At 34.0% G+C, this 27,539-nt stretch overlaps 4 protein-coding genes and 1 non-coding gene across 6 annotated transcripts; 1 reads left to right on the forward strand and 4 right to left on the reverse strand.

Annotated features, from left to right (window-relative positions):
- Positions 1–275: 275 nt before the first annotated feature.
- On the reverse strand, positions 276–357 carry TRNAS-AGA. The gene has a single exon. It is a non-coding gene; the product is annotated as a tRNA-Ser (tRNA).
- A 287-nt stretch (positions 358–644) lies between these two features.
- Positions 645–2,020, forward strand: LOC110683290 (copper transporter 6-like). Its single transcript, XM_021859641.1, has one exon. It carries the CDS (start codon positions 961–963, stop codon positions 1,420–1,422), a length of 462 nt encoding a protein of 153 aa, XP_021715333.1. The 5' UTR covers positions 645–960; the 3' UTR covers positions 1,423–2,020.
- Positions 2,021–3,319: 1,299 nt separating this feature from the next.
- LOC110683386 (subtilisin-like protease SBT4.3) lies at positions 3,320–7,006 on the reverse strand. Its single transcript, XM_021859742.1, has 9 exons — positions 6,641–7,006; positions 6,177–6,268; positions 5,804–6,056; positions 5,090–5,576; positions 4,911–5,002; positions 4,605–4,820; positions 4,365–4,476; positions 4,058–4,271; positions 3,320–3,950 (listed from the first exon to the last, which is right to left on the reverse strand). Exons 1-9 carry the CDS (start codon positions 6,715–6,717, stop codon positions 3,391–3,393), a joined length of 2,103 nt encoding a protein of 700 aa, XP_021715434.1. The 5' UTR covers positions 6,718–7,006; the 3' UTR covers positions 3,320–3,390.
- Positions 7,007–7,819: 813 nt separating this feature from the next.
- Positions 7,820–13,596, reverse strand: LOC110683385 (subtilisin-like protease SBT4.3). 2 transcript variants are annotated; one of them, XM_021859740.1, is made up of 10 exons: positions 12,317–13,596; positions 11,204–11,295; positions 10,921–11,012; positions 10,584–10,833; positions 9,621–10,104; positions 9,415–9,509; positions 9,097–9,318; positions 8,898–9,009; positions 8,575–8,788; positions 7,820–8,476 (listed from the first exon to the last, which is right to left on the reverse strand). In XM_021859740.1, exons 2-10 carry the CDS (start codon positions 11,278–11,280, stop codon positions 7,950–7,952), a joined length of 2,073 nt encoding a protein of 690 aa, XP_021715432.1. In that variant the 5' UTR covers positions 11,281–11,295; positions 12,317–13,596; the 3' UTR covers positions 7,820–7,949. The 2 variants fall into 2 exon arrangements, with proteins under 2 accessions (XP_021715432.1, XP_021715433.1); XM_021859741.1 differs by lacking the exon at positions 12,317–13,596 and having other exon boundaries at positions 11,204–11,430.
- LOC110683304 (subtilisin-like protease SBT4.13) lies at positions 13,476–21,504 on the reverse strand. The gene is made up of 5 exons (XM_021859652.1): positions 21,042–21,504; positions 20,784–20,931; positions 20,496–20,607; positions 20,197–20,410; positions 13,476–14,029 (listed from the first exon to the last, which is right to left on the reverse strand). The coding sequence occupies exons 1-5, from the start codon at positions 21,502–21,504 to the stop codon at positions 13,476–13,478; spliced, it is 1,491 nt and encodes a 496-aa protein (XP_021715344.1).
- Between the last annotated feature and the right edge of the window lie 6,035 nt (positions 21,505–27,539).

The raw sequence follows: 27,539 nt of genomic DNA on the forward strand, positions 1-27,539 counted from the left end.
TTCCAACTTCGTCAGGTTTTTGTAAAACGGTCATAATTTTCTCATTTCTTATCGGAATTGGGCATATGACCTGTCGTTGGAAAGCTCTTGAACCAAGCTATCACCTCCAACTTGAATCACCTCAAAATCAGTTGTAGTTTAAGAGATATAATCGTTCAAAGTCAGCCCTACTAGATTTCGAGTCACAATTTAACATTGGGCTTGACTAAGGCCCAAATCTAGAATCAAGTGAAGGCGTGAAGCCTAACAAACTCATAAAAGGCTTAAAAAAGAATCGTGAGCGGCAGGATTCGAACCTGCGCGGGCAAAGCCCACATGATTTCTAGTCATGCCCGATAACCACTCCGGCACGCCCACCTTCTGAAACTTTTTGGCAAATTTATAATACTGATTAACTAATCAATCTTTTATTTTATTTCTAAATTGCACCCCATAATCTTACTATTGATCAAAATCTATAAGATAGTAGAATTTGGAGTAATATAATCGAAGACAAATATATATTATCAAACTCAAAGTCCACTTTGATCTATTTTAATTTCTTAACATAATTTATCTTATAATTCAGGCATGAAAAGTGCCTTTTTTTGGATTGACTTTATTAAGCAATAATTAAATAAGTTAGCTACTTCAAAGTATTTTTGTTTAATAACTAATTTTTGATAATATATTAGATGTAGAATTAGATTTCAGTTATTACAACCAAATTTGCTATAAAAGTATTAAAAAATTCGATAATTGATTAATTGTGTAGTACAATTCGTTACCCTAGAAGAAATTCAAATTGTGTACTATCAATATTTGTGTATAAGTAGTACTACTAATTGACTTCGTGGACGTACCATTCTTCATATATCTACCTTACCTATAGAAAAAAAAAAAAAACACCTTCTTAAGCTAAACTAAGCTAAACTTTTATTTAGTCTTAGTTACATTATTGATTAATCTAAATAGATTATTATGGATCATGATCATGGAATGATGATGAGCCCACCACCGCCATCATCATCTTCACCGTCAATGGGGCATAACAACATGAACATGGGTGACCATAACACGATGATGATGCACATGACCTTCTATTGGGGTAAGAATGGCCAAATCCTCTTCTCAGGGTGGCCTGGGACTAGCACCGGCTTGTACATCCTCGCCTTGGTTTTAGTCTTCCTCCTTTCCCTCCTTGTCGAGTGGCTTGCTTGCTCCCGCCTTGTGAAACCAAGTGGTGAAGGGTTTGGTTCATGCATCCTACGAACCCTAGTGCATGCCCTACGTATGGGACTCGCCTACCTCCTTATGTTGGCTGTTATGTCTTTTAATGTTGGTGTTTTCATAGTTGTCATTGTTGGTCATGCACTTGGGTATATGGTTTTTGGGTCAAGAAATAGTAATAAGGGTTCCGAGGATTCGGGTTTCCCTCATTGATCATTTTGATTTGTGATCAAACAAAATTAAGAACCCTTGGTTTTTCTAGCTCACTTAAAGCATGAATCATTAGTTGATCGAATTTAAATTATTATCGCTAATGTAGTAATGTGTGTTAATAAATACTATGTTTCTTATTTTGTGTGGTTGGTTTTCTGTAAGCATGTAATATATTTGAAAAAATTTATATCCACCCGGGTGCAAAATGTACCCAAGGTTATATTTTGCTCATCATTTAATGATTAAATGATCGAGCTGAGCAATAACCATTCTTTAATCATCGTAATAAGAAAAAAAAAACCTAGGTGCACTATATACCCAGATGTATAATAATTTTGGTAATATTTAGGTACTATTGATACACATCTAGCTTCTGAATTTAAATCATTATTGCTAATATTACTTTTGAGGTCAAATTAAACGTACTTTGTCATTAGTTTCTTGAGCTTTGTATTTAAACCACTTGCATTGATATATGTATATATTTACGACCTTACCAAGTACTTTTGAATTAGACAAACATATATTAGAACATAGAAGTATTACCAAATGGCCTGGTCAAGAGGTTTTGTATCACAATCGTACCTCTCCTCCCCTTTTTAAGTAAATCTAATTAAATTTAGAGCTCCTATATTCAGATTTACCAATTTAACTAAAAGTGCGATGGATCATCATATAATATATATACAAATTAACCTATATCAACATCGATTTAATGATCGAAAACATCAATAGATTATTGAAGTATAGTTGGTAAAATTTTGACGCCGGCCCATGGCAATTGGTATGACGGAGTAGATGATTAAGTCTACGACATACCTCCATCATTATCGTCGTTGTCATCATCATCATAAAACAACCATCCAAGTATTGAAAGGCCATATTCATATATAACAACAAGAACATGCATGAACACAATGGGATGCATGAACATAATAAAATGCATGATCATAACAACATGATGAAGCACATGACCTTCTATTGGGGTAAAGATGGGGAGATCTTGTTTTCGGGTTGGCCTGGAACCCATACCGGAATGTACGTATTAGCTTTGGTTATCATATTCGTCCTAGCCATCCTCGTCGAGTGGCTAGCCGGAACCACCCTTGCGAAACCGGGCGACAAGGATGTTACGTCGGACCAGCTCTTACGTACCCTAGTACATGCCCTACGTATGGGACTCGCATACCTTTTAATGTTAGCTGTTATGTCTTTCAATGTTGGTGTTTTTATTGTAGTAATTGTGGGCCATGCACTCGGGTACATGATTTTTGGGCCAAGTCAAGAGGGTTCCGAAGATCTAGAATTGTTTAACTAATTCATCTCATTAAATTTTGATATGCAAGTGATAGTAGAAAATAAATTCTTTATGTAATTTTCATTCATTTAGTTTTCTACTTGTAGCTTAATTATGTAATTATCTAGTGTTTTCGAGAATTCTTAGCCTTCTAGCTTCGATCTAGGGTGTATTATGATTAAATTTATTTATTTAATAACAATAAATTGAGTATGTTCATATATGAATAATATTTGTATGTAAAATGTGTATATATATATATGTGATGGTAAACCTAATCATGGATTTTGCTATGATTATTGGATACTCTTTTATTATTAATGGATGAGTTTATGTAGAATTGACTCCAATTATGTACTTGTATAATATATATATGTAATATACATAATTATACATACTTCTTATCAGGTATAGGTCGGGTTACATTAGGGTCGGGTAAACAATAGGTCGGGTTTAATTCGGGATTTCACGCACGGGTTAAAACGGGTTAGGATGATATTGATGATTAAATCAAACTTGTGCATTGACATTTGGAACATGTGCCCTAGTCGAGCAAATAAATTGTTGTTAAATTAGGGAGAGTAAAGAGAAAGGTAAGTATTAGTATTAATTATATTCAACCTACATTATCCTTTTTATTGGAAATATATATACACTATATAGTACACTAATTAGTCAACTCCATGGTAAAAATCAGAGTATACAACAAGAGGACTCCTAACATTATGTTGTCCATCAGACCAAACCAATGATGCTGATATAATGGAGGAGTTTTCCGTTAATGCTTTGCCAACAACACTCACTTCATACGTCTTCTTTTCATTCAATGATTTAAACGAAAGAGAAGTTGGATTCACTGTGACCTTTATTTCCTTAGGCGATTCGACTTTCACGGTGTAGGTGGAATTAGCAACTCCTACATTGGTGACTGTTCTACTAAACTTGATATTGATTGGTATATCAATTTCAACCATGACAGACAAGGAAGGATAGTTAACATCCTTTGCTAATGACGAAGTTTCGTTACTCTCTTTCGGGCAAGAGAATTTCCTGTTACCTGTGATCAGTGCAATTTGGTCTTTATCATAACCCAACTTACAGAAAAATGTAAGATATTCATCTTGTTCTGTTACATAAACAAGTCCGGGATTTGCAGCTTTTACAGGATCAAGATGCCCTGATCCATAGGCAAATTCGGCGTCTTTGTTCTTAGATGGGCTAATAGGTTGTGCTGCAAGTATATGAAGAACATTATATTAGTGAATATGTTTGAATTAATTTTTTAAAAGTGAAAATGAGTAAGAAAAAAATTTGTATGCTACTGAGAATTGTTATTACCTGTAGTCATCAAAGCAGATTTAATCGCGGAAGGAGACCAATCTGGATGGAGAGATTTTATATAAACAGATGCACCCGCGACATGAGGACAAGACATAGATGTACCAGAAAAAATCGTATAATTTACTGATCTCTTATCTCCAGGAATTCCAGTTAGAGAAGCCAAAGGTGAAAATGCAGCTATAATTTCGACTCCTGGCGCTGTTATATCAGGCTGCAACAAAATAGTAGGCACAAAACTCTTAGAAAAATTACAGGGGAGAAAAAGCAGGGAATAAAAGCAGAGTTGTGCTTCAATTAAGTTTACCTTAAGGATATCCGATGCAGCAAGATTAGGTCCTCGAGAAGAGAACCCGATGACATAAGGAGAAGAAGTGTCATTAAAGGAGAAACTCTTGAGGATGTTTGCCTTTGGATTTCTACAAAAAAAAAAAAAAAAAAAAAGAATAATTTGACATAAAAATGTATATTACTTAATATATATGCATAACATGGAGTGTATATGACATTTATACATGAATAAATTGAATGGATCAGAGTATCATACTTTGTGGAATTAAGGTAGGATTTTAGTGCTTGAAATTCATTGCTTTCGAACTCAATTGCAGGCAAAGGATAAATCTGAGAAAAATCAATGTTTATGCGTGACAGTACCCCAAGCGCACCAACTTTGTAAGCTTCAATGATTCCACTTCCATCTGAAATATCACAAACTACGATCTTTCCTTTTACTGACTCATCTAAACAACCTTGCCCACAATACCTGCATCGTCGAAATTGATTATACAATACGATACAGTACAATATATGTTCAAATAAAGTCGAAGAAACCAAGCAAGGAATTGAAGATTACTGTATGGATTCCTTTACACACTCTTTTGGACCTACGCCATACACTAAAGGAAGCAACCCTCTCTTCGACTGGAAAGAATTAACAGAATAACCCTGTATTTTCAGACGTACATGTAAGTATCACACGTTTATATATGAATGATAACGGGAAAAAATTACTTTTATGATCAGAATACTTACAAGTAGTGTCTTTCCATTTCCAAGGACAACTTTATCAAGTATTCGCCGATCAATAGTGCTTGCTGCAACACTGAATAACCAAGGTGCAACACTTGATACACTAAAACTTCTGTTACCACTATTTCCAGCAGAGTGCACAGTTAGTATACCTTTCTGTATCGCGTGGTAAGAACCTATCGCGATACTATCTAAATCTAATTCAGTTGGATTGGATGATCCTAACGATAATGTAATCAAGTCTACACCATCAGCAATTGCTTCATCAAATGCAGTAAGAACATCTGAGTCCTGACAACCATCGCGTCCACAAACTTTGTATACGGCGAGCCTAGCTGAAGGTACTGCTCCTCTTGCAATTCCTTCTGCCAAACCATAAAAATTTGTATGATCTACGTGTCTCCCGGCTGCTGTCGAAGCAGTGTGGCTTCCGTGACCAATTTCATCCCTCGCCGAATCAAAGGTTGTAGTACTAGCTCCAATTACTTTACTGCAAGATGGAATTGAACTCATTATATGATTATAGTGAACACAAATATTTTTTTACTAGTAATTGTACAAGTTTTCTAATTAACATTCTTACATTAAAAAACGTGTGATAATTAAACTAAGTCTAGTAAATATATTTTTGTATAAACAATATGTCAATTAAACTATATCTTGACAATATGTATACTAGTAGATGTATGTAAAATTAAAACAAGGATATATACGTACTTGTTGCAAGTGAAATCTTTTCCGCCCTTACAAGCGCCTTTCCATTTCTTAGGGGGAGGTCCGATACCATCATCGCTAAAACTCGGTGATTCAGGCCAGATTCCGGTGTCAAAGGAACCGAGTATCACGTTACTCTCGCTAGTCAAATTTCTCGGAACCACATCACTCTCAATTAATCCTAAGAAATCCCATGACCTCGTTGTTTGAAGGTTGAGTGTTTTACTAGGAAATACAGACACCACTTCCTTCATACCTACCAAAAAAATACACAATCAATTTAAATTAATTACAAAATTACAAACAATATATGGATTATTAATAATAATTAAAAAAAGTCAAAATTAATTGTAATTTTGATGACATTATTTCTTACTATTGAGATTTTTACTCTCTTTCTCTGTTAGCCTTGCTGCGAAACCATTGAAACTCCTCTTGTAACTTCTTACCAAGGACTCTTCTGCCGTACTTTCAAATGTAGAGTTCGAAATAAAAAGGAAAAGGCATATTATTATGTAAACAAGTATATTACAATATATATATATATATTTATATGGCATAAGAAAAAATCATACTTTTATGAGAAATGAACGATTAGAAAATTACAAACAAAAGAATCAATTTTTAAAATAAGAAATACATACAAATCGCAAAAGATAATTAATTTATGTCTATGATAAGCTTGGGACTACACTTGGTAGGGGACTGGAACCTAACCACCCAGAACTGATCCCCGAATCCAGATTAGCCCAAGAGTGTGAACCGGGTAGAACACCAAAAAAAAAAAAAAAAAAAAAAAAGCTCTTAAACAAAATATGTTACATAATTATAGCTACTAACCTGCCCTCTAAAACTTGCTGAAGAATATTAATGTGATACTCGGACGTAACAGCGTATTCCTCCGAAATCGAACCCATGTATACAATATAAACCTGCACAATAATATTAAATCGATGAAATCATAATCAACAACAACAATAACAATAACAATAACAAGAACAAAGACAACAACGTAACAACAACAACAACAAAGACAACAATGTAGTAACTTGCCTTTCGATCATCATTAGCATTAAGAGACAATGTCCCCGCAGCAAAAAGGCCAAGTACAAGGGTGAGCAAGTGAATTTGAGAAAACATGAATTTGACCATTTTCTTATGTGTGAATTGTTAATTTTGATGATATGACTTATCCTCATTTTTATAGATGTTAAAAGAAAAAATCAATTAAGTTTTTAGATATGATAATGCATTAAAAGCAACAAATTATGGAAATAAATCGTCTTTGATTTGGTTGTTCCTAATAGTCAATGGAAAAAGTACATTGTATGGTCTAAATATCTGATTTGATTACTTCCAAATAAATATAATGATTTGTTGCTTATTTATACAATATTGTTTATTATTTGGTGACTAATTGACATATACGAAGTATAAATGAATTGAGAGGCTTAATTAGGACTACATGCGAAAGTAATTGTACAATTTCAATAATATAAGCTAAATGGCAACCTATAATATTCTAAATTTCTGATAGCCACATAATTTTTTTTTTTTAATAATCAAGAAATGATACATATAGCCGTACAAGAGTACTCATAGGACGTGCAGCAAATGACTTAAAGAGTCATATTTGAAAATCTTAAATTACATAAATACTACCTCAATTCATGAAAGTTCTTTTCACCGGTCATTCGATCAATACATAAGCCTGTCCTTTTTTTTTTTCGGGAACAAGGTAAGTACTAAATTTGATTAATTCAAGTAGTCAATGCAAGAACCACCCGAGCCAAAAGTGCTTTGGGGAAAATTACCGATACACATTCTGAGTTACTCCCGCTATCCCCCACCTAGCCACTAGGTTGAACTACCATACTACATACTCGTTTCACATGAGAAAGCCAGGGGATGTTAAAGTGCAACTATTTGGTTGCAATAATTACTCGCGCGTAAATTTGACCATTAATATAATCATATATTCGTATATGTTAAAAAAAAAGTTCAGTCTAAATGCAAGAATGGGATATAATCTGCTCAGCTCTTATTAAAATGGGACAAACACTTTTACAATCATAGGCAGTACATGTTCTATATTCTCGATATATCATTGAGTCGTTCTATAGGTCAATGTTGGAGATACGAAGAATGACTATATACTGTATAATACAACAGGACTCCTAACAATATGATTTCCATCAGACCAAACCAGTGATGCAGAAATATGAGAGCCACTAGATAATCCCTCACCAACCACAGTCACATTGAAGGACTTCTTTTCATTCAATGATGTGAATGAAAGAGAGCTCGGATTCACTGTAACCTTTATATTCTTTGCTGATTCAACTTTTGCTGTGTAGGTGGAATTTGCAACTCCAACATTAGTAACTGTTCTATAGAACTTGACATTTAAAGGTTTATCAGCATCAACCGCGGCAGAAATGGTAGGATAGTTAACATCCTTTGGTGGCAAAATCTTTTTCGGGCAGGAGAAACTCTTCTTGCCCGATATTTGAGTTATGTCATCTTTGGTGTAACCTAACTTGCACAGAAATTGAATATAATCATCTTCAGTTGCTTCATAAACAAGTCCGGGGTTTGTAGCTGCCACAGGATTAAGATGCCCTGATCCATAAGCAAATTCAGCATCTGGGTTCTTCAGAGTACTCATAGGACGCGCTGCAAATGAAACAAGAAGATTATGTCTAGTAGATATATGATACAGAGAAGAAGAGAAGACTCATGGCGTAACAAAGCCTTGATATGCTTATAGATACCTGTAGTCATCAAAGCAGATTTAACAGCTGAAGGAGACCAATCAGGATGAATTGATTTCACATACACAGCTGCACCCGCTACATGAGGACAAGACATGGATGTTCCAGATAATACAGAATAATTAACTGATCTTGAATCATTATAATTACGAGTTAATTCAGCATCAGGTGAAAACGCAGCCAGAACTTCTACACCTGGTGCCGTGATATCAGGCTGCAGCATAGTGTGACTAACATATTAAAGACACCCCAAAAAAAAAAAAAAAAAAAAAAAAAAAAAAAGACTTGTAGGAAAAAGTGGAAGAAGAACAAATGATGATAACCTTGAGAATATCCGATGCAATACCATTAGGCCCTCGAGAAGAAAATGAAGCAACAACAGGAGCAGAAGTGTCATTCAAGGATTCACTCTTTAGGATGTTTGCCTTTGGAGCTCTGCCAAAAATCTATGTTAGTGAGTGCAATCTTGACTATATTAATGTATACTACGGTACTACCTGATAAAGAATTTTTATATCATACTTTGTGGAATTAAGATAGGATATTAGTGCTTCAAAATCAGAGGTTTTTAACTCGACTGCAGCCATAGGTAAAATCCGAGAGTAATCTTCAACAAACGATCGTGCCACTACCCCAAGGGCACCAGCTCTCAAACCTTCACCAATTCCTGATCCATCTGTACTGTCACAAACTACTATCTTCCCCTTCACTAACTTTTCATCTAGGCAGGTCGATGTACATATCCTGCACAAAAGAAGAGTAATGATAATTTAAGACAAATTATAGTCCTTCTACTGATGTGCAGAACTTCAAAAGTAGTAATCGAAGAAAGAAAATTACTCAGCCACAAGCTCCTCACACGAACTTGACGCCTGTTTCCCATATACCAAAGGGAACATGTCTCCCTTCAGTGTAAAGGAGTTGATAGAATTACCCTACATTTCAGCCATTCCAAAAGTATTATTACATGTGTTTGTTAGAAATTTAAGTTGGTAAAAGCTTCAAATTTTATCTGCTATGATAGAAGAAGAAAAAAAAAACCTTACAATTAAAGTTTTTCCATTTCCAAGGACAACTTTATCACGGATTCGGCGATCCATATCACTTGCTGCGACACTGAATAACCAGGGTGCAACACTAGCTACAGTACCACTCGCATTTCCCCCATTCCCAGCAGACTGCACTGTCAGTATTTCCTTCTGCATCGCGTGAAAAGCACCTATTGCAATACTGTCTGAATATATATCAGTTGCATGTGATCCTCCAATGGAAATTGTAATTACGTCAACCCCATCAGCAATGGCTTCATCAAAAGCAGTAAGAATATCTGCTTCCGAACATGTCAAGTCCTCACAAACTTTGTATGCAGCTATCCTAGCAGATGGTACTGCTCCTCTAGCAGCCCCTTCTGCCAGTCCATAAAAACTTGCATGATCCACGATCCTACCAGCTGCTGTTGAGGCAGTATGGGTTCCATGACCAACTTTATCCCTCGCAGAATCAAAAATAGTCCTAGCTCCAATAAGCTTGCTGCAAGATTGGATTTTTTTTATAATATGAAAGAGGCTCATCAATCATCATAGATAGGTTTGCAAGAACGAATATTCCAAAGCATATCGATTCTTGAGCAAAGTCAAGTGCTTATTATAGACTAATTAAGATTTAAGACTAGTAGAATAAATAATGTAATATCTAAACAGGATTAGTGCATTCCATAGAATAATTAAGACTAGTAGAAACCCAAGGAAATCACAAAAGCAAAACATAGCAAGTTAGCATAGAGAGGCCCTAATAATCTCTCAACTTGAAAAATTAGTTTTTGGTGATAATTCTGATAAAATGTTTTGATTGATATAATGCAGTCCCAATCAGTGAAAATCATATTTTAATTAAGGCCATAATCAAATTAAAAAAAGATAGCCACATAGATGTCAGCATATTTACATAACAATTGCATGCAAACAAAGACTGGAAATTGAGAGAGGAAAATGATAGATAAGATTATTTACTTGTTACAAGTGAAATTTTTTCCGCCCTTACAAACACCTTTCCATTTCTTCGGTGGAGGGCCAAAGCCATCATCATTAAAACTCGGTGATTCAGACCATATCCCGGAGTCAATGACACCAAGTATCAGATTACTCTCAGAACGTGGACTTTTAGGCACCACTGTCTCAGGGAATCCCAAGAAATCCCAAGACCTCGTCGTTTGAAGTTCAAGTGTTCTACTAGGAAACACAGATATCACTTCCTTCGTTCCTGTAAAAAAAAAACAATTTATTACCGTTACAGATCCTATCTAATTTATTCCGTGTCAATCATAATGTTGAAGTCCTGAATACTCACCCCTGAGTTTTTCACTTTCTTTCTCAGTTAGCCTTGCTGCAAAACCATTGAAACTCTTCCGGTAAATTCTAACCAATAAATCTTTTGCCATACTTTGGAACATAATCAAAGTCAAAATAAATAAAAAATAAAAAATTAAGTTTGTCACTAAAAAATAGCTAATGTACATATTATACTAGTACACTGAATTACGCGTGGCCGGGACATAATAATGTGTCCATTTTGGGGGCAACTTGGACCAAATGGTGCAAATATGTAATGCTAAGGGCTAATAGACACTCACTTGTCCTCTAAAACTTGTTGGAGGATACCAAGGTGGTACTCAGATGTAACAGAGTATTCCTCTGAAGTAGACCCCATGTATATAATATAAACCTACACCAAAAAAAACTCAGCTTTTTATAAAAAAAAAAAAAAAAAATAATAACCTTAGTGTACAATAGCATGATATATTTAATATGACATAGTTAGATAGTTTAATAGAATATACAGAGCCATAACTTGCCTTCCGATCACCATTAGCAATTAGAGATGATGTACCCAAGACAAACAGGCTAAGTACAAGGACGAATACGAGAAGTGGAGAATCCATGAATTTGGCCATTGAGAATTGTGAATGATTGCAATTTGGTAATCATGATTTTCATACTTATAAATAATTGTTAAATCCAGTGATGCAAGAAAGGAAATAAATTAAGGATTTGATTGTTTGCTTTTTTTTGCACCAGATATTCAGCTGCAAATATTATGACTTGATTTGTTCCATAATTATTTGATTCTTTGTTCATATTCTTGATTTTATTATCAAGTTTGAGCAGGTTCTGTTCATTGTATAGGATGAAGTAAATGCAATATATGGGAATATTTGAAGATCAAAACAAAAAGTTTCTAATCAAGAAATTGAACATGGATTATGTATTGCTAGCTCCAATTCTTTTTCCTGCATTACAATTATGTAAAAATGTTGTGCTCCAATTGAGTTGATCCAAAATTTGTGGCTTGGAGTTCTACTGATCTTATATAATCCATGCAATGTATAAGTTAAATTCGATAATCGTCATCATATAATAACATGAACTCCAACAAATTTCATCAATCATAAATTAATAAGCCACATATAATCCAATTATAGTCAGCTCAAAACCAATCGAACAACCCTCAAAACAAACAAAATCATCAAAACTCACAACTTTTTATTCAATTATCCCACATCCCCCACCCCACCATGAAAATCCATCCAAAAACACTACTCCGTATCATTCAATAGACTATTCAAAAAACGCAATAAAAACACACAAAATTCAAATTACCCACCAAAAATAATACTCATTTTTACAAATAATGAAAGCAGAAAAAAGGGGTAAAAAATCAACTGTAAAAAAAGAAATTAGATTACCGTAAATCTTGAGAGTGGCTTCAAGCTCCAAAAGGTTAGGTTGCTGCGAATTCAATAGCCTGTTGATTATATCGTCCAATACAACCGGTTCCAGTGATCTTTCTCTCAATAACCCGTTTTGAAAAGTTTCACAAAATACCCACCAAATAAAACACTTTGAAAAACAAAATTCTAGGTTTTCCCAGAAAAAGATAGGGATATGGGCTTTATTTTTTATGTAAATTGCTCAAGTTCTGCCAGTCCGCTATTCTGCCTTTGCGAGGACGGATCACCGCTTTTACGCGAGAAAGGGGGACCACCCTCTAAGCCTAAGTATTCCTCAATGACCGTGAGGGAAAGGTGAAAAGAACCCTATTTAGGGAGTGAAAAATGAGATATTGCATAACTAAAGATACATATTTGAATCTACAAATGATTATGCTCCTACGGAAAGCAAGCAGAAAGTGGTAGTTTAGTAAAGAAAAGGTGAACGGAAATCAAAGAGAAAACCACTGCCGCAAGCTGCTTACTAAAAGAGGGGATCTGGTCGAAAGATCGGCCGGCGCCCACCCGACTAGAGGGACTGAGAAATTAATAGAGTGCAAAACTTATCTTCAAGCTTTACCTTATTTTGATCGTTTAGAGGGCGATCGAGGAGTCACGGAAAGCTAATAAAGGTAAAGGAAGTAGCTAACTTTCTTAGAAAATCATTAGATTAATTAAAATGTAGGGTTGAATTACTCTCTCTAATTGAATTATTTTTTTGGGTTTTTCTCTCTAGTAGCAGAGGAATTGAAGGGGGAAAGGGAAGATGAAGGAGAAGAATAATTGAACTTTGGAAGACATTACACATTTGCTGATTGTTTTACTCTTCTTGTTGCTGCTGTTATTTGATCATCATTGTAAGTTAGCCTATAAGGCTATAACTCGTTATTAATTTATTTCTACTGCCTCCGTTATAGGTTATGTGCAACGATTTGACATAAAGCAAAGAGGGAAGATGTTTAATCGTTGCACATAATCTATAACGGATATAGTACTTTTATTTCTATAACTCGTTATTGATGCAAAAATTAACTTGAGCCAAAAAAAAAAAAAAAAGTTTTCTAATTTAATTCGACTTGTATTATCATTTGTATGGGTTAAGAATAAACACAAAGCAACGACGAAGGTAGAACCACTACAAATCCTTATAAATAGAGTATACAACAATAGGGCTCCTAACACTATGTTGTCCATCATACCAAACCAATGATGCTGAAATAGTGGAGTTTGATTTTCTTGATAATCCTTTGCCAACAACAGTCACCTCGAACGACTTCTTTTCATTCAATGATGTAAATGAAAGAGTACTAGGATTCACCGTGATCTTAATTTTCTTAGGTGATTCGACTTTAACGGTGTAGGTGGAGTTAGCAACTCCTACATTAGTGACTGTTCTACTAAATTTGATATTGAATGGGGTACCAACATCAACCATGGCAGACAAGGAAGGATAGTTAACATCGTTTGGTAACGAACTTTTGTTACTCTTTTTCGGGCAAGAGAAACTATCACTACCCGTGATCAGTGCAATTTGGCGTTTGTTGTAGCCCAACCTGCAGAAAAATGTAACATATTCATCTTGATTTGTTTCATAAACAAGTCCCGGATTCGCAGCCTTTACAGGATCAACATGCCCTGATCCATAGGCAAATTCGGCGTCTTTGTTCTTAGTCGGGCTCATAGAACGTGCTGCAAGCATAACAAGTACAAGTACATTATATATATATATATATATATATATATATATATATATATATATATATATATATATATATATATATATATATATATATAGAGGAAGGCTCATGTAAGAACCCTCCTCTATATAAGAACTCAATCTTATATAAGAACCAATCTCAACCATTTATTAGTTTTGATCCAACCATCTAAAACCATCCTTTAGTAATGGCATTTCTGTAATTCTTTTTTTATGTTCTAAATTTTTTTGCCTACTCTTATGTTCTAAATCTAGTCTACCTATTTTCTAATTTTTTTTTTCTATGTTCCAAATTTAGTCTACTTATATACTAAAGTTTTTTTTTTTTTTTTTTTTTTTTTTTTTTTTTTTTTTTGTTTTTTTCTTCCTATGTTCTAAATTTTTCCAACCTATGTTCTAAAGTTTTTTTTCTTCTTCTTATGTTCTAAATATTCTTTTACCTATGTTCTAAATTCTTTTGCCTATGATCTAAATTCAGTCTACTTATGTTCTAAAGTTTTTTTTTCTTAAGTTCTAAATTTTTACTACCTATGTTCTAAAGTTTCTTTTTTTTTTCTTTTTTTTTGTTTACGTTCTAAATATTCTTTTACCTATATTCTAAATATTCTTTTATCTATGTTCAAAATTTTTTTTTTCTATGTTCTAAATTTAGTCTACTTATGTTCTAAAGTTTTTTTTTCCTGTGTTCTAAATTTTTTCAACCTATGTTCTAATTTTTTCCTATATTCTAAATTTTTTCTACCTATGTTCTAACGGTTTTTATTTCCTATGTTTAAAATATTCTTTTCCTATGTTCAAAATTCTTTTGCCTATGTTCTAAATTCAGTCTACTTATGTTCTAAAGTTTTTTTTTTTTATTTTTTTTTTATGTTCTAAACTTTTACTACCTATTTTCTAAAGTTTTTCTTATATAGTTATTTATAAATATTGCCTATGTAGGATTCGAACCTATATCAACTATGCATTTGCATAGTGCTCTACCACTTGAGCTAATAGGTTTTTAATATAAATCAACACCCTCCCATAGAAGCCGAGGAAAACAATCACATGCAATGTAGAAACTCAAATGCGACAATTTTGCATAAAGAAGATCTATGGACACCCCATTGAACTTAAATCTCATCACCGGGACAAAAGCATCAGGCACAGGGTGCAACTTTGTAACCTCAGGCATCTCAGAAAGCATCTAATGGAGTTCTTCGAAGAAATCTTCCTATATCCAGTAAAATATAACAAGTTAAGGGGCACTAAAGTAGCAAAAAATAATGGAAAAAGTATAGAAGCAGACAAAAGTTATATCTTACCTCTCGCGTAGCATGTCTAGGGGCAACACATAGGATATTTATATCAACTCCAGGACTACGCACCTATTTACAACAACCAAAAAAAAAAAACAAGAAGAAGAATTTAAAGCATAAGAAAACAAATATCTAGAACATAGGAAAAAATTTAGAACATAAGCTGAAAAAATAATTTAAAACATAGGAAAAAATTTAGAACATAAGCTGAAAAAATAATATAGAATATAGGAAAAAAAAATTACTACATAGGAAAAATTTAGAACATAAACAAACAAACATATGAAAAATAATTTAGAACATAGGAAAAAATTTAGAACATAAATTGAAAAAATAATTTCGAACATAGAAAAAAAATTTAAAACATAAGCTGAAAAAATAATTTAAAATATAGGAAAAAATTTAGAACATAAGAAAAACTTTAGAATTTAGGAAAAAAATTTAGATTATAGGAAAATTTAGAACATAAGCAAACCAACTTTTAAAACATAAGAAAAAATTTAGAACGTAAGCTGAAAAAAAAATTTAGAACATAGAAAAAAATTTAAAACATAAGCTGAAAAAAAAATTTAGAACATAAGGAAAAAAAAATGTATAATATAGGAAAAAAAATTTAGAACATATGAAAAATTTAGAACCTAAACAAACAAACATTTAGAATATATGAAAAATAATTTAGAATATAGGAAAAAATTTAGAACATAAGCTAAAAAATAATTTAGAACATAGGAAAAAATTTAGAACATAAGCTGAAAAAAAAATTTAGAACATAAGAAAAAATTTAGAACATATGCTGAAAAAAATTATTTAGAACATAGAAAAAAAAATTTAGAACATAAACAAACAAACATTTAAAACATATGAAAAATAATTTAGAACATAGGAAAAAATTTAGAACATAAACTGAAAAAAATAATTTAGAATATAGGAAAAAAATTTAAAACATAAGTTGAAAAAATAATTTAGAACATAGGAAAAAATTTAAAACATAAGCCGAAAAAATAATATAGAATATAGGAAAAAAAATTTAAAACATAGGCTAAATTTAGAACATATGAAAAATAATTTAGAACATAGGAAAAAATTAAGAACATAATCTGAAAAAATAATTTAGAATATAGGAAAAAATTTAAAACATAAGTTGAAAAAATAATTTAGAACATATGAAAAAATTTAGAATGTAAGCTGAAAAAATAATTTAGAATATATGAAATAATTAGAACATAAGCAGAAAAAAAATTAGAACATAGGAAAACTTTAGAATATAAGCCGAAAAAAGTTTAGAACATAAAGAGGGGTTCTTATATAAGATTGGGTTCTTATATAAGGAGAGGTTCTTACCGGATCCCTCCCCGAGGAAGACTCATGTAAGAACCCTCCTCTATATAAGAACCCAATCTTATATAAGAACCAATCTCAGCCGTTTATTAGTTTTGATCTAACCATCTAAAATGATCCTTTAGTAATGCCATTTATGTAATTCTTCTTTTATATTCTAATTTTTTTTTGCCTACTCCTATGTTCTAAATTTAGTATATTTATGTTCAAATTTTTTTTCCTATGTTCTAAATTTAGTCTACTTATGTTCTAAAGTTTTGTTTCCTATGTTCTAAATTTTTTCTACCTATGTTCTAAACTTTTTTTTTCCTTGTTCTAAATATTCTTTTACCTTTTGCCTATGTTTTAAATTCAGTCTACTTATGTTCTAAATTTTTTTTTTCCTATGTTCTAAATTTTTACTACCTATGTTCTAAAGTTTTTTTTTTTTCCTATATTCTAAATATTCTTTTATCTATGTTCTAAATTTAGTCTAATTATGTTCTAAAGTTTTTTTTTTTTTTTTCCTATGTTCTAAATTTAGTCTACTTATGTTCTAAAGTTTTTTTTTTTCCTATGTTCTAAATTTAGTCTACTTATTTTCTGCTCATATAACTTAGTACTAATTTAATTAGTTTTATTGGATTTTTTTTTTGTTTCAAAAAAAAAACATTTGAAGTTTTTTAGTTATTTATAAAGATAACCTATGTAGGAGTTGAACCTACATCCTCTATGCATTTGCATAGTGCTCTTCCAATTGAGCTAATAGGTTTTATCATATGTTCTAAATATTATTTGCATATGTTCTAAAATTTATTGCTTAAGCTCTAAATTTTTCAATCTAAGCTCTAAATATATGTATGTTCTAAACTATTTTCCTATGTTCTACATTTTATTGTTTATGTTCTAAAGTTTTCTGTCCATGTTCTAAATATATATCCTATATTCAAATTTTTTTGTCTATATTCTAAATTTATTTCCTATGTTCTAAATTTTTTCCGTATGCTCTAAATATTTTCCGTGTGCTCTAAATTTTATCCTATGTTCAAAAGTTTTTCTACCTATTTCCTAATTTTTTTTCCTTGCGTTCTAAATTTTTTCTATCTATGTTCTAAATTTTTTCACCTTATGTTCTAAATTTTTTCACCCTATGTTCTAAATTTTTAGTATATGTTCTAAACTTATTTTCTATGCTCTTATTTTTTTCCCCAATATTCTAAATTTCCAATTTTTTTTCCTATGATCTAATTTTTTTTTCCCAATGTTCTAATTTCCTATGTTCTAAATTTTTACTATGTTCCAAATTTTTCCTATGTTCTAAAGTTGTTCGTATATTCTACACCTATGTTATAAAGTTTTTTCTACCTATGTTCTAAATTTTTTCTACCTATGTTCTAAAGTTTTTTTTTTTTTTCCTATGTTCTAAATATTCTTTTACCTATGTTCTAAATTCTTTTGTCTATATTCTAAATTTAGTCTACTTATGTTCTAAAGTTTTTTTTCTTTCCTATGTTCTAAATTTTTATTACCTATGTTCTAAAGTTTTTTTTTCCTATGTTCTAAATATTCTTTTACCTATGTTCTAAATTTTTTTTTTCCTATGTTTTAAATTTAGTCTACTTATGTTCTAAACTTTTTTTTTACTATAATCAAGGATGTCTTTGTATATAAATAGTGTTAGATTACCTAATAAAGTTTAATTTAACTACGAACTACAAACTTGGAAGTATATTTACAAAGTGATAATATTTTGGCATGTGTTAAACAAATGTTTTTTTGCAAGATTTGAAACATACAGGGAATATGCCTAATATGGTAAGAAAGATAATGCTATATTACTAGTATAATGGGAGTTTTCCTAGAATAATTAATAATCCGTACATTGTACTATTGTAGTTCCAACATTAGAGAAACCCAAACAGACTGCTGAAATCATATGAGCACTAGGACAGCAAATGTATTTCCTTTTTCCTCTCCGATTAGGGAACCATATAAGTAGACTCATCGTTTAGGAACATTTGAACCAATTTAACATATAGTTTACAAAGTACAACTATTACACTGCACTTAATTACAAAAATGTGCCCTTCAAATAGCAAAGCTCACTTGCATTTAGGTATTCACTCAACCTATTTATTCAACCTGAAGAATCCATCTCATAAAACAGACCTTAAGACCACAGAAAGGTCAAAAGCTAAACACCCTTACATCCCTCCTCTACTGCCAGAATTAAGTCAAATTTCATCCCAAAGCCTCCATCTTGACATTTTTTTTTCTATTTTCCCCAATCTGATTGACTAGAAACCAATAAAAACTTAAAAACCATCAAACCAGCACCACACATAAGACAGCAAAACCATTGAATTAAACAAAAACGTGCTTCAACACCAAAGATGTAGGACGATAATGGAGAAATAACATCCAAGAAACCTGCCCCTATATCAACCAAGTACAAACCCCAAAATAACCCCAGACCCTCCTTACAATTTTTTTTGTAACTCATCAGCCCACTTTCTATACCTATTCAGCTAATCATCACAATTTACTCAATTGCGTTAAAAAAAACCCAGTAATAATCATCAACCAATGTGCTCAGTTGCTCACTTTTACCAATCAAAAATCCCATCATAACATTACCAAAAATCATAATTTCCACCATCCATCATCCTAACTCCTAGATGTCAACTAGCTTACTGACTGAAGTTAAGAGCACATGATTTCATCACCAACAAAGAACCAACAACAATTTAAAAAATGGCTCAAAAATCGCCCAACAAAACCACAAACAAATCGCACAAAAAATGGTAAAATGACGAAAAAAAATCAAACAATACTAATCAAGAGTAACACTGAAATTACCTAATATTTCCAGCCTTAAAATCACTGTAGTTTGAACTCTTAAATCGCCGAATTTTGAACCCTAAATTGCCGAAAATAAATGAAAATCAAATCAGAAAAATGCAAAATCGACTTGTCTCATGCGGAATTCATGAATCAAACCTTAAAATCGCATAAATCACATCGCAAAAATCAAATCATAAAAATCGCAAAAAATAAAATCGCAAAAACAAAATCGAAAAATCTACTTGAATATCATGCGTTTTTCTTGAAAATTTGAACAAAATCGAAAAAAGAACGTACCTAATTTGAGCAATTTAGGTTGTTTATGTAAAATTTGAACAAAAAATTGCAGGAATTTGTGTTCGAATTTGGGATTTGAGGAGAGAGAAAGACAATAGGTTTGAAAGTTTGAGGAGAGAGAAAATTTTGGACGGTGGGTTAGGTGTTTGAGGAAGGATACTTGTTTTAATATTAACCGTCCAAAATTACTTAATCCTACGGTTGAGATTGGTTCTTATATAACTAGGGTTCTTATATAAGGAGGGGTTCTTACCGGATCCCTCCCCTATATATATATATATATATAATATATATATATATATTAGTGAATCTGTTTAAATTTCTTACAAGTAAAAAATGACTAAGAAGAAAATTGTACATAACTAGCTTGAAAATGTAATTACCTGTTGTCATCATAGCAGATTTAATTGCTGAAGGAGACCAATCTGGGTGAAGCGATTTTACATAAACAGATGCACCCGCGACATGAGGACAAGACATGGATGTACCAGATAAAGTTGAATAATTAACTGATCTCTTATCTCCGTTGTAATCACTTACAGAACCCAATGGTGAATATGCGGCTAGAATTTCGACTCCTGGTGCCGTGATATCAGGCTGCAGCAGGTTAGAGGGCGCAAAACTCTTAGAAGAATAGGAAGGAAAAAATGGAATACAAACTTATGCTTCAATTCAATTGTACCTTAAGGATATCCGGTGCAATAACATTAGGTCCTCGAGAAGAGAATTCGACAACAACAGGAGCAGAATTGTCATAAAAGGATTCACTCTTGTGGATATTTGCCTTAGGATGTCTGCAGAGAAAGAATAATTTTGATGTAAGTATCAAAAGTATGGTATCCTATATTAGTAACTTGGAATACAAATTTAAAATTATGTATGCAATAACATATATATGCATAACATTATACAGTATGACACTACACTTGCATAATTATATATGAATGAATGATACAATGAAGGGTCATACTTTGTGGAATTAACATAGGATAATAGTGCTTCGAAATCACGGGGTTTTAGCTCAGTTGCAGGTAAAGGCTTAATATCAGAATAATCTGCAAAAAGCCGTGACAAAACCCCAAGCGTACCAGCTCTGAAACCTTCAGAAAATCCACCACCTAACCTATCACAAATTACAGTCTTCCCCTTTTACCAATTTTTCATCTAGACAGCCTTGCTTACAAATCCTGCGTCGAAAAAGATTATGGCAATGGGGTACTAGACTTGCCTTTAAGGGCACTAGCTATTTGGGCCATTTGATTTTCCAACATTTTATTGTGGGTTTGCATTTTCTTTAAGCTTTCCTCTAAGTCATTTGTCTTTTTAGTTTGGGAGTTCATGAATTGCTCCAACATGCTTTCTAGATTAGACTTAGGAGGAGGGGGAGCTTGAATTTGAAGTGGTGGTTTAGGAATAGGAGCTAGATTTGGTCTTACACCTCCATTGAAACCGGGTGGGTTGTGAGTGGAAGAGTATTGACCTTTTTGTTGGTACCTATTGTCATTTCTATAATTCCGTTGATTATTAGAGACATAGTTACCACCACTACTAGCTTGACCTTGACCTCTAGCTTGCCCTTGGGTTTGGCCACTTCTCCAACCAAAATTGGGGTGATGTTTCCATCCCTCATTATAGGTGTTGGAGTAGGGGTCAAACCTAGGATTAGCATTCACATTATTAACTTGTTCCATAGAAGGGGAACATTACTCATTCAACAAGGGACACTCCGAAGACATATGGTATTCACCACCACATACTTCACAAGACACCAATTGCATAGACACATTATCATTTGAAAAGTTAGATGCATGTGAGTTTTGGAGAGGGGAAATGGGAGGGGGAGAAGATTGTATTTGATCAAATTTAGAGGACAAGGCATCTAATTTTGAGCTAAACATATTAATAGCACTAACCTCATACCTTCCTCCTTTTTTTGTGGAGTTCCTTTCATCATGACTCCAATCGGTGTAATTTTGCACCACCTCTTCGATGATTTTGAGTGCTTCCAATGGTGGCTTGTTCATGAGAGGACCACCCGATGCTCCATCCAATAGTATGCGATCCGCCCTCAAGAGACCCCTATAGAACACATGTAATAAGAGCCAATCTTCCATGCCATGATGTGGGCATTGTTTTTGGTAGCTCTTGTATCTCTCCCAAGCATCATAAAGAGACTCATCGGGTTCTCGTTGGAAATTTGATATTTTGGATCTCAACTCTGCCGTTCTTCCAAGAGGTATGAACTTCCCAAGAAATGCCGAAGTTACCCCATTCCAAGTTGTCAATGAGTTCGGAGTCAACCTATCAAGCCAATCACTTGCACTCCCCGTGAGAGAAAATTTAAACATACTTAGAAGGATGTACTCCGGAGTTACCCCATTAGCCTTCAGGGTGCTGCAATACCGCGTAAATTGCTTAAGATGTGCAATGGGATCCTCATGCTTGGCCCCGGAAAATTGATGGCCCTCGATCAAGGTGATAAGGGCAGGCCTTATCTCAAAAGTGTTTGCCTCGGTGGTGGGAGTAACAATCCCACTCGCTTCTTGGTATGGTGGAGGGACACCAAACTCTCTCAAAGTTTTATTCGGTTGGGCCATGTCGAATTGGCGGATAGGTGGAGAAGTTGGAGAATTTGTCCTTGGTGATTCTAATGGAATGGTGTCTCCACTAGACTCACTAGAACTAGAGTGATCGGACTCCACTACCACTCGTAGCTCACTTGATGTAGCACCACTAGCTATCGCCCTCTTTTCTCTTCGATTTGCCCTTACCACTTTTTCAAGCTCGAGATTCAACGGCACAAGAGGAAGTGTCCTATTGCTGCGTTTGGGCATAAACAAAGAAGACTAGATGGGAGATTAGTAGGTTAGTCAAAGAAAATAAAGAAAAATGAAGCTATACAAATGAACTAGTCTCACATATCTCATAAGTAACTCAATGCTTAACGCCATTCCCCGGCAACGGCGCCATTTTGGCAGAGGAATAATCGGTCGTTGGACAATTACCCTAAAACCAAACAATATTTCTACCTAAACCAACCTAAGACAAGTCTAGGGTAAGTAGAGGATCGTTTCCACAGGAAATGGGTAAGTACACCGAGAGTATGAAACGGTTGTAAGCTAATTCGTCACAAATTGGGTTTTGAATGGTTAGCTACTATATAAAAGAACGCTAGGGGAAACGGGATTCAACACCAACCAAAGCCAAGGAATCAATAACAAGGATAAATCATGAGCACACATAGAAGATAGAAAAGGAACTTAACATTGCCTTCTTTCAAAGTCACAACATAAGTACTCCCTAGATTAAGCATTAACACGATAAGGATTAAGTCTCAAGGATAGGAAGTGGGTTTCTAGATCGAGTTTGCCTCTCGATCGCTCCGAACTAGCATGAAACTCAAATAATTGGGATTTCTCACCTAATTACCATACTAAAGCAACCTAGTCAATGAAACCAAACATCCAAAATCATGAAAGTAGCATAATCTAATTACACAAGAAAAGACTCACTCCAAAACCCCATCTTTCGATGTGAGAAGAGGGATGAACACATGGGCATATTGTGGCCAACAAAATACACATGCAATTATCAATTCAAGCACAAACAATTATCAATCCAAGGTAGCACATGAATAATTCCAAGTCAATTAGCCATAGCTTGGTTGGGTCTTCACCCAACCCCTAACTAAGAGACTACTCACTAAACATGGTGGAAATTACTCTAACAATTAAATCTAGGGTTTTCATGAATTCAAATAAGCTAGGAAAGAGATGAAACAAGGATGGATTAAACATGCAAGAATAAATAAACAAGATTAAGGGAGAAATTATCAACTCAAAACAATTAAAATTGAAAATTAAGAGCAAGAGATAGAGGAAAGAGATTACTTAATAAACTTCAAAGTTGGAAAAATTTGTTGAAATTGATGGAACAAACTTCCAATAATTCTTACAAATGATTGAGTTTTTGAGAAACTAAACTAAGGGAGAGGAAAACTATGAAATAATTAAGATAATAAGTCTAATGGAGTTCAGAGAGAAGAAGATCCCCACAAATGAGCCCCTTAAAGCTATTTATAACCCCCAATTTCATAGTAAACTCCGCAACAGAAAGTTCGCGGAACCCGTCGGGCGCAGCCTCTCCAAGGCCTGGAGAGGCCGCTCCATGTGAGTGGAGAGGCCGCTCCAAACTGGAGACAAAATGGCAGAAAGCTTCGTAGCAGGGCGGAGAGGGCTCTCCAGAAAGGTGGAGAGGCCGCTCCAGGAGGAGAGGCCGCGGCATAATGTTGGAGAGGCCTCTCCTCACTTCTTCTTTCAAAACTGCCAAGTGAGGCAGGAAGTTTGGCAACGAGGTGGAGAGGGCTCTCCAAATAGGTGGAGAGGCCGCTCCAAATGGAGAGGCCACGACACAAAGTTGGAGAGGCCTCTCCTCACAAAATCCTTGAAACTGCCAACTTTGGCAGTAGCTGCAGCAAAAGGGTGGAGAGGCCTCTCCACTAACCTGGAGAGGCCGCGCCTAAGGAGAGGCCGCTCCACTGCAGTTTCTTCTTCTTCTTCTTCACTTGGCTACTTTACTTTGGCTTCTTTTCATCATCTTCTTGCTTTCCAATTTGATTCATCATCCATAGGCTTCACTTGGTCGTCTTTAGGCCTAGCAACTCAACAAAAACACCAACAACCCGTGAAGCATAGGGTACACAAAAATTGCATAGTAATAGAGCAAAAGTGAACCAAAACACTGATTTTATCAAGTAAACAAGGTTCAAAGACACCTAAAACCATACCAAAATACAAGTTATCACCCAACCCGAATGAAACCCGACCTGTTATTAACCCGACCCAAAGCCGATAAGAAGTATGACCCGACTCAAGCATGACCCAACCCGAACTCGACCCGCATAGGTGATGGAATTATTCCGAATTAACCCGACCCGAGTTGACCCGACCCACTTTTACCGACCCGACCCACTTTTACCGACCCAAACCCAACCCGTTTACCCAAATTGACACTCTACCCGAAACCTCCAAAATTTCTCAAAAAGCGTGGATATTAGCGTTCAATTTTGGAATTTTGGGACTTTTTTTCATTCGGAAATAAAAAATGCAGAAATGTTTACCATGGTTTCTTATATCCTTCGGGAGTCCAATTGGCTGGGTGAGACCATCAAATTTGCCTTGAAACGACCAATTTACTAGTTTACAACTTGTACCGATTTCATTAACTCAAGCCTACCATGAACATTTATGATAACATATAATGATCATATATGGTTCCAAACGGCATTATATGATCCCGAGACGCATCCCCTAAAATCTCAGATATTTTCAACACCGGGCCCAGAAACATTGGAAATTTCAAAAAACCCGTGGACATTAGCCTTCAATTCTGGAATTTTTTTTACTTTTTTTGCCGGGAAATAAAAATTTCCGAAATGTTTACCATGATCATATTACCATCCGAAGTCCAATTGGTTGGGTGGAACCATCAAATTTGCCTTTAAATGACCAATTTACCGGTTTACAACTTGCACTGATTACATTAATTCATGCTAATCATGAACATTTATGACAACATATAATGATCATATATGGTTCTAAACGGCATTATATATGTGAACCCGAGATTTATCCCATAAATTCTCATTGCTTTTCGACACCAGGCCCTAAAACATTCGAATGTCTAAAAAAAACGTGGATAGCCTTCAAGTTTGGAACTTTTTTGACTTTTTTTCTCCCGGAAATAAAAATTGCTGAAATATTTACCATGGTCCCTAATACCCTCCGAGAGTTCAATTGCCTGGGTGGAACCATCCAATTTGCCTTTAAATGGCCAATTGACAGGGTTACAACTTGCACCAATTTCATTAACTCAAGCCCACCACGAACATTTATGACAGCAAATAATCATCATATATGGTTCCAAACGACATTATATGAACCCGAGATGTATTCCCTAAAATCTCATGTCTTTTCGTCACTGGGTCCCGAAACCTTCAAAATTTCTCAAAAAACGTGGATATTAGCCTTCAATTTTGGAACTCTTTCACTTTTTTTCCTAGAAATAAAAATTGCCAAAATTTTAACTTACTCCTTAATACCCTCTGGTAGTCCAATTGGTTGGGTGAAATCATCCAATTTGCCTTTAAACGACCAATTTACCGGTTTACAACTTGCACTGATTTCATTAACTCAGGCCAAACACAAACATTTATGACAAAAATAATGATCACATATGGTTCCAAACGACATTATATGACCCCAAGATGTATTTCCTGGAATTTTGAGACTTTTAGACACCGGGCCCCGAATACTCCAAAATTTTTCAAAAAGGTGGATATAAGGATTAAATTTTGGAATATCTTGAGTTTTTTTCGCCCTGAAATAAAAATTACTGAAATGTTTACCATGGTCCCTAATACACTCCGGGATTCCAATTGGATGGGTGGAACCATCTAATTTGCCTTTAAACGGCCAATTTACCGGTTTATACGTTGCACCGATTTCATTAATTCAAGCCAACCACAAACACTTATGACAAGAAATAATGATCATATATGGTTCCAAATGACATTATCTAACCCCGAGATGTATTCTCGGCCCTAAAATTTCAAGGCTTTTCAACACCGGGCCATGAAAACTCCAAAATTTCTCAAAAAAGTGGATATCAGACTTCAATTTTGGAATTTTTTGACTTTTTTTTCGCCCGAAAATAAAAATTTCCAAAATGTTTACCATGGTTTCAATACTCTCCGGGAGTACAATTAGGTGGGTGGAACCATCCAATTTACCTTTTAACGGCCAATTTACCGATTTACAACTTGCACTGATTTCATTAACATAAGCATACTACGAACATTTATGACAACATATAATAATCATATATGGTTCTAAACGGAATTATATGACCCCGAGATTGATCTTCTAGAATTTCAAGACTTTTCGACACCGTGCCTCGAAACCTCGAAAATTTCATAAAATGCGTGGATATTAGACTTCAATTTTGGAATATTTTAACCTTTTTTTATCTCGAAAATAAAAATTTCTGAAATGTTTACAATGGTACCTAATACCATCTGGGAGTCCAGCTGGCTAAGTGCAACCATCCAATTTGCCTTTAAACAGTCAATTTACCGGTTTACAACTTGCACCGATTTCATTAATTTAAGCCTACAGCGAACATTTATGACAAAAAATAATGATCATATATGATTCCAAACGACATTATATGACCCCTAAATGTATTCCCTAAAATTTCAAAAATTTTCGACACTAGGTCCGAAACCTTCAAAATTTCTCAAAAAACGTGGATATTAGCCTTCAATTTTGAAACTTTTTGACTTTTTTTTCGTCCGCAAATAAAAATTGCCGAAATTTTTACCATAGTCCTTAATACCCTCCGGGAGTCCTATTGGTTGGGTGGAATCATCCAATTTACCATTAAACGAATAATTTACCGGTTTACAACTTGCACTGATTTCATTAACTCAAGCCTAACACGAACATTTATGACAACATATAATGGTCATTTATGGTTTCAAACGGCATTATATGACTCCGAGATAAATCCCCTAAAATCTAATTTCTTTTCGACACTGGTCCCCGAAACCTACGAAATTTTTCAAAAAGCGTGGATATTAGCCTTTAATTTTGGAATTTTTTTACTTTTTTTCGCCTGGAAATTAAAATTGCCAAAATATTTACCATGGTCCTAAATATCACCCGGG

This window comes from Chenopodium quinoa, unplaced genomic scaffold (assembly GCF_001683475.1).
Source record: "Chenopodium quinoa cultivar QQ74 unplaced genomic scaffold, ASM168347v1, whole genome shotgun sequence".
Taxonomy (NCBI): Eukaryota; Viridiplantae; Streptophyta; class Magnoliopsida; order Caryophyllales; family Amaranthaceae; genus Chenopodium; species Chenopodium quinoa.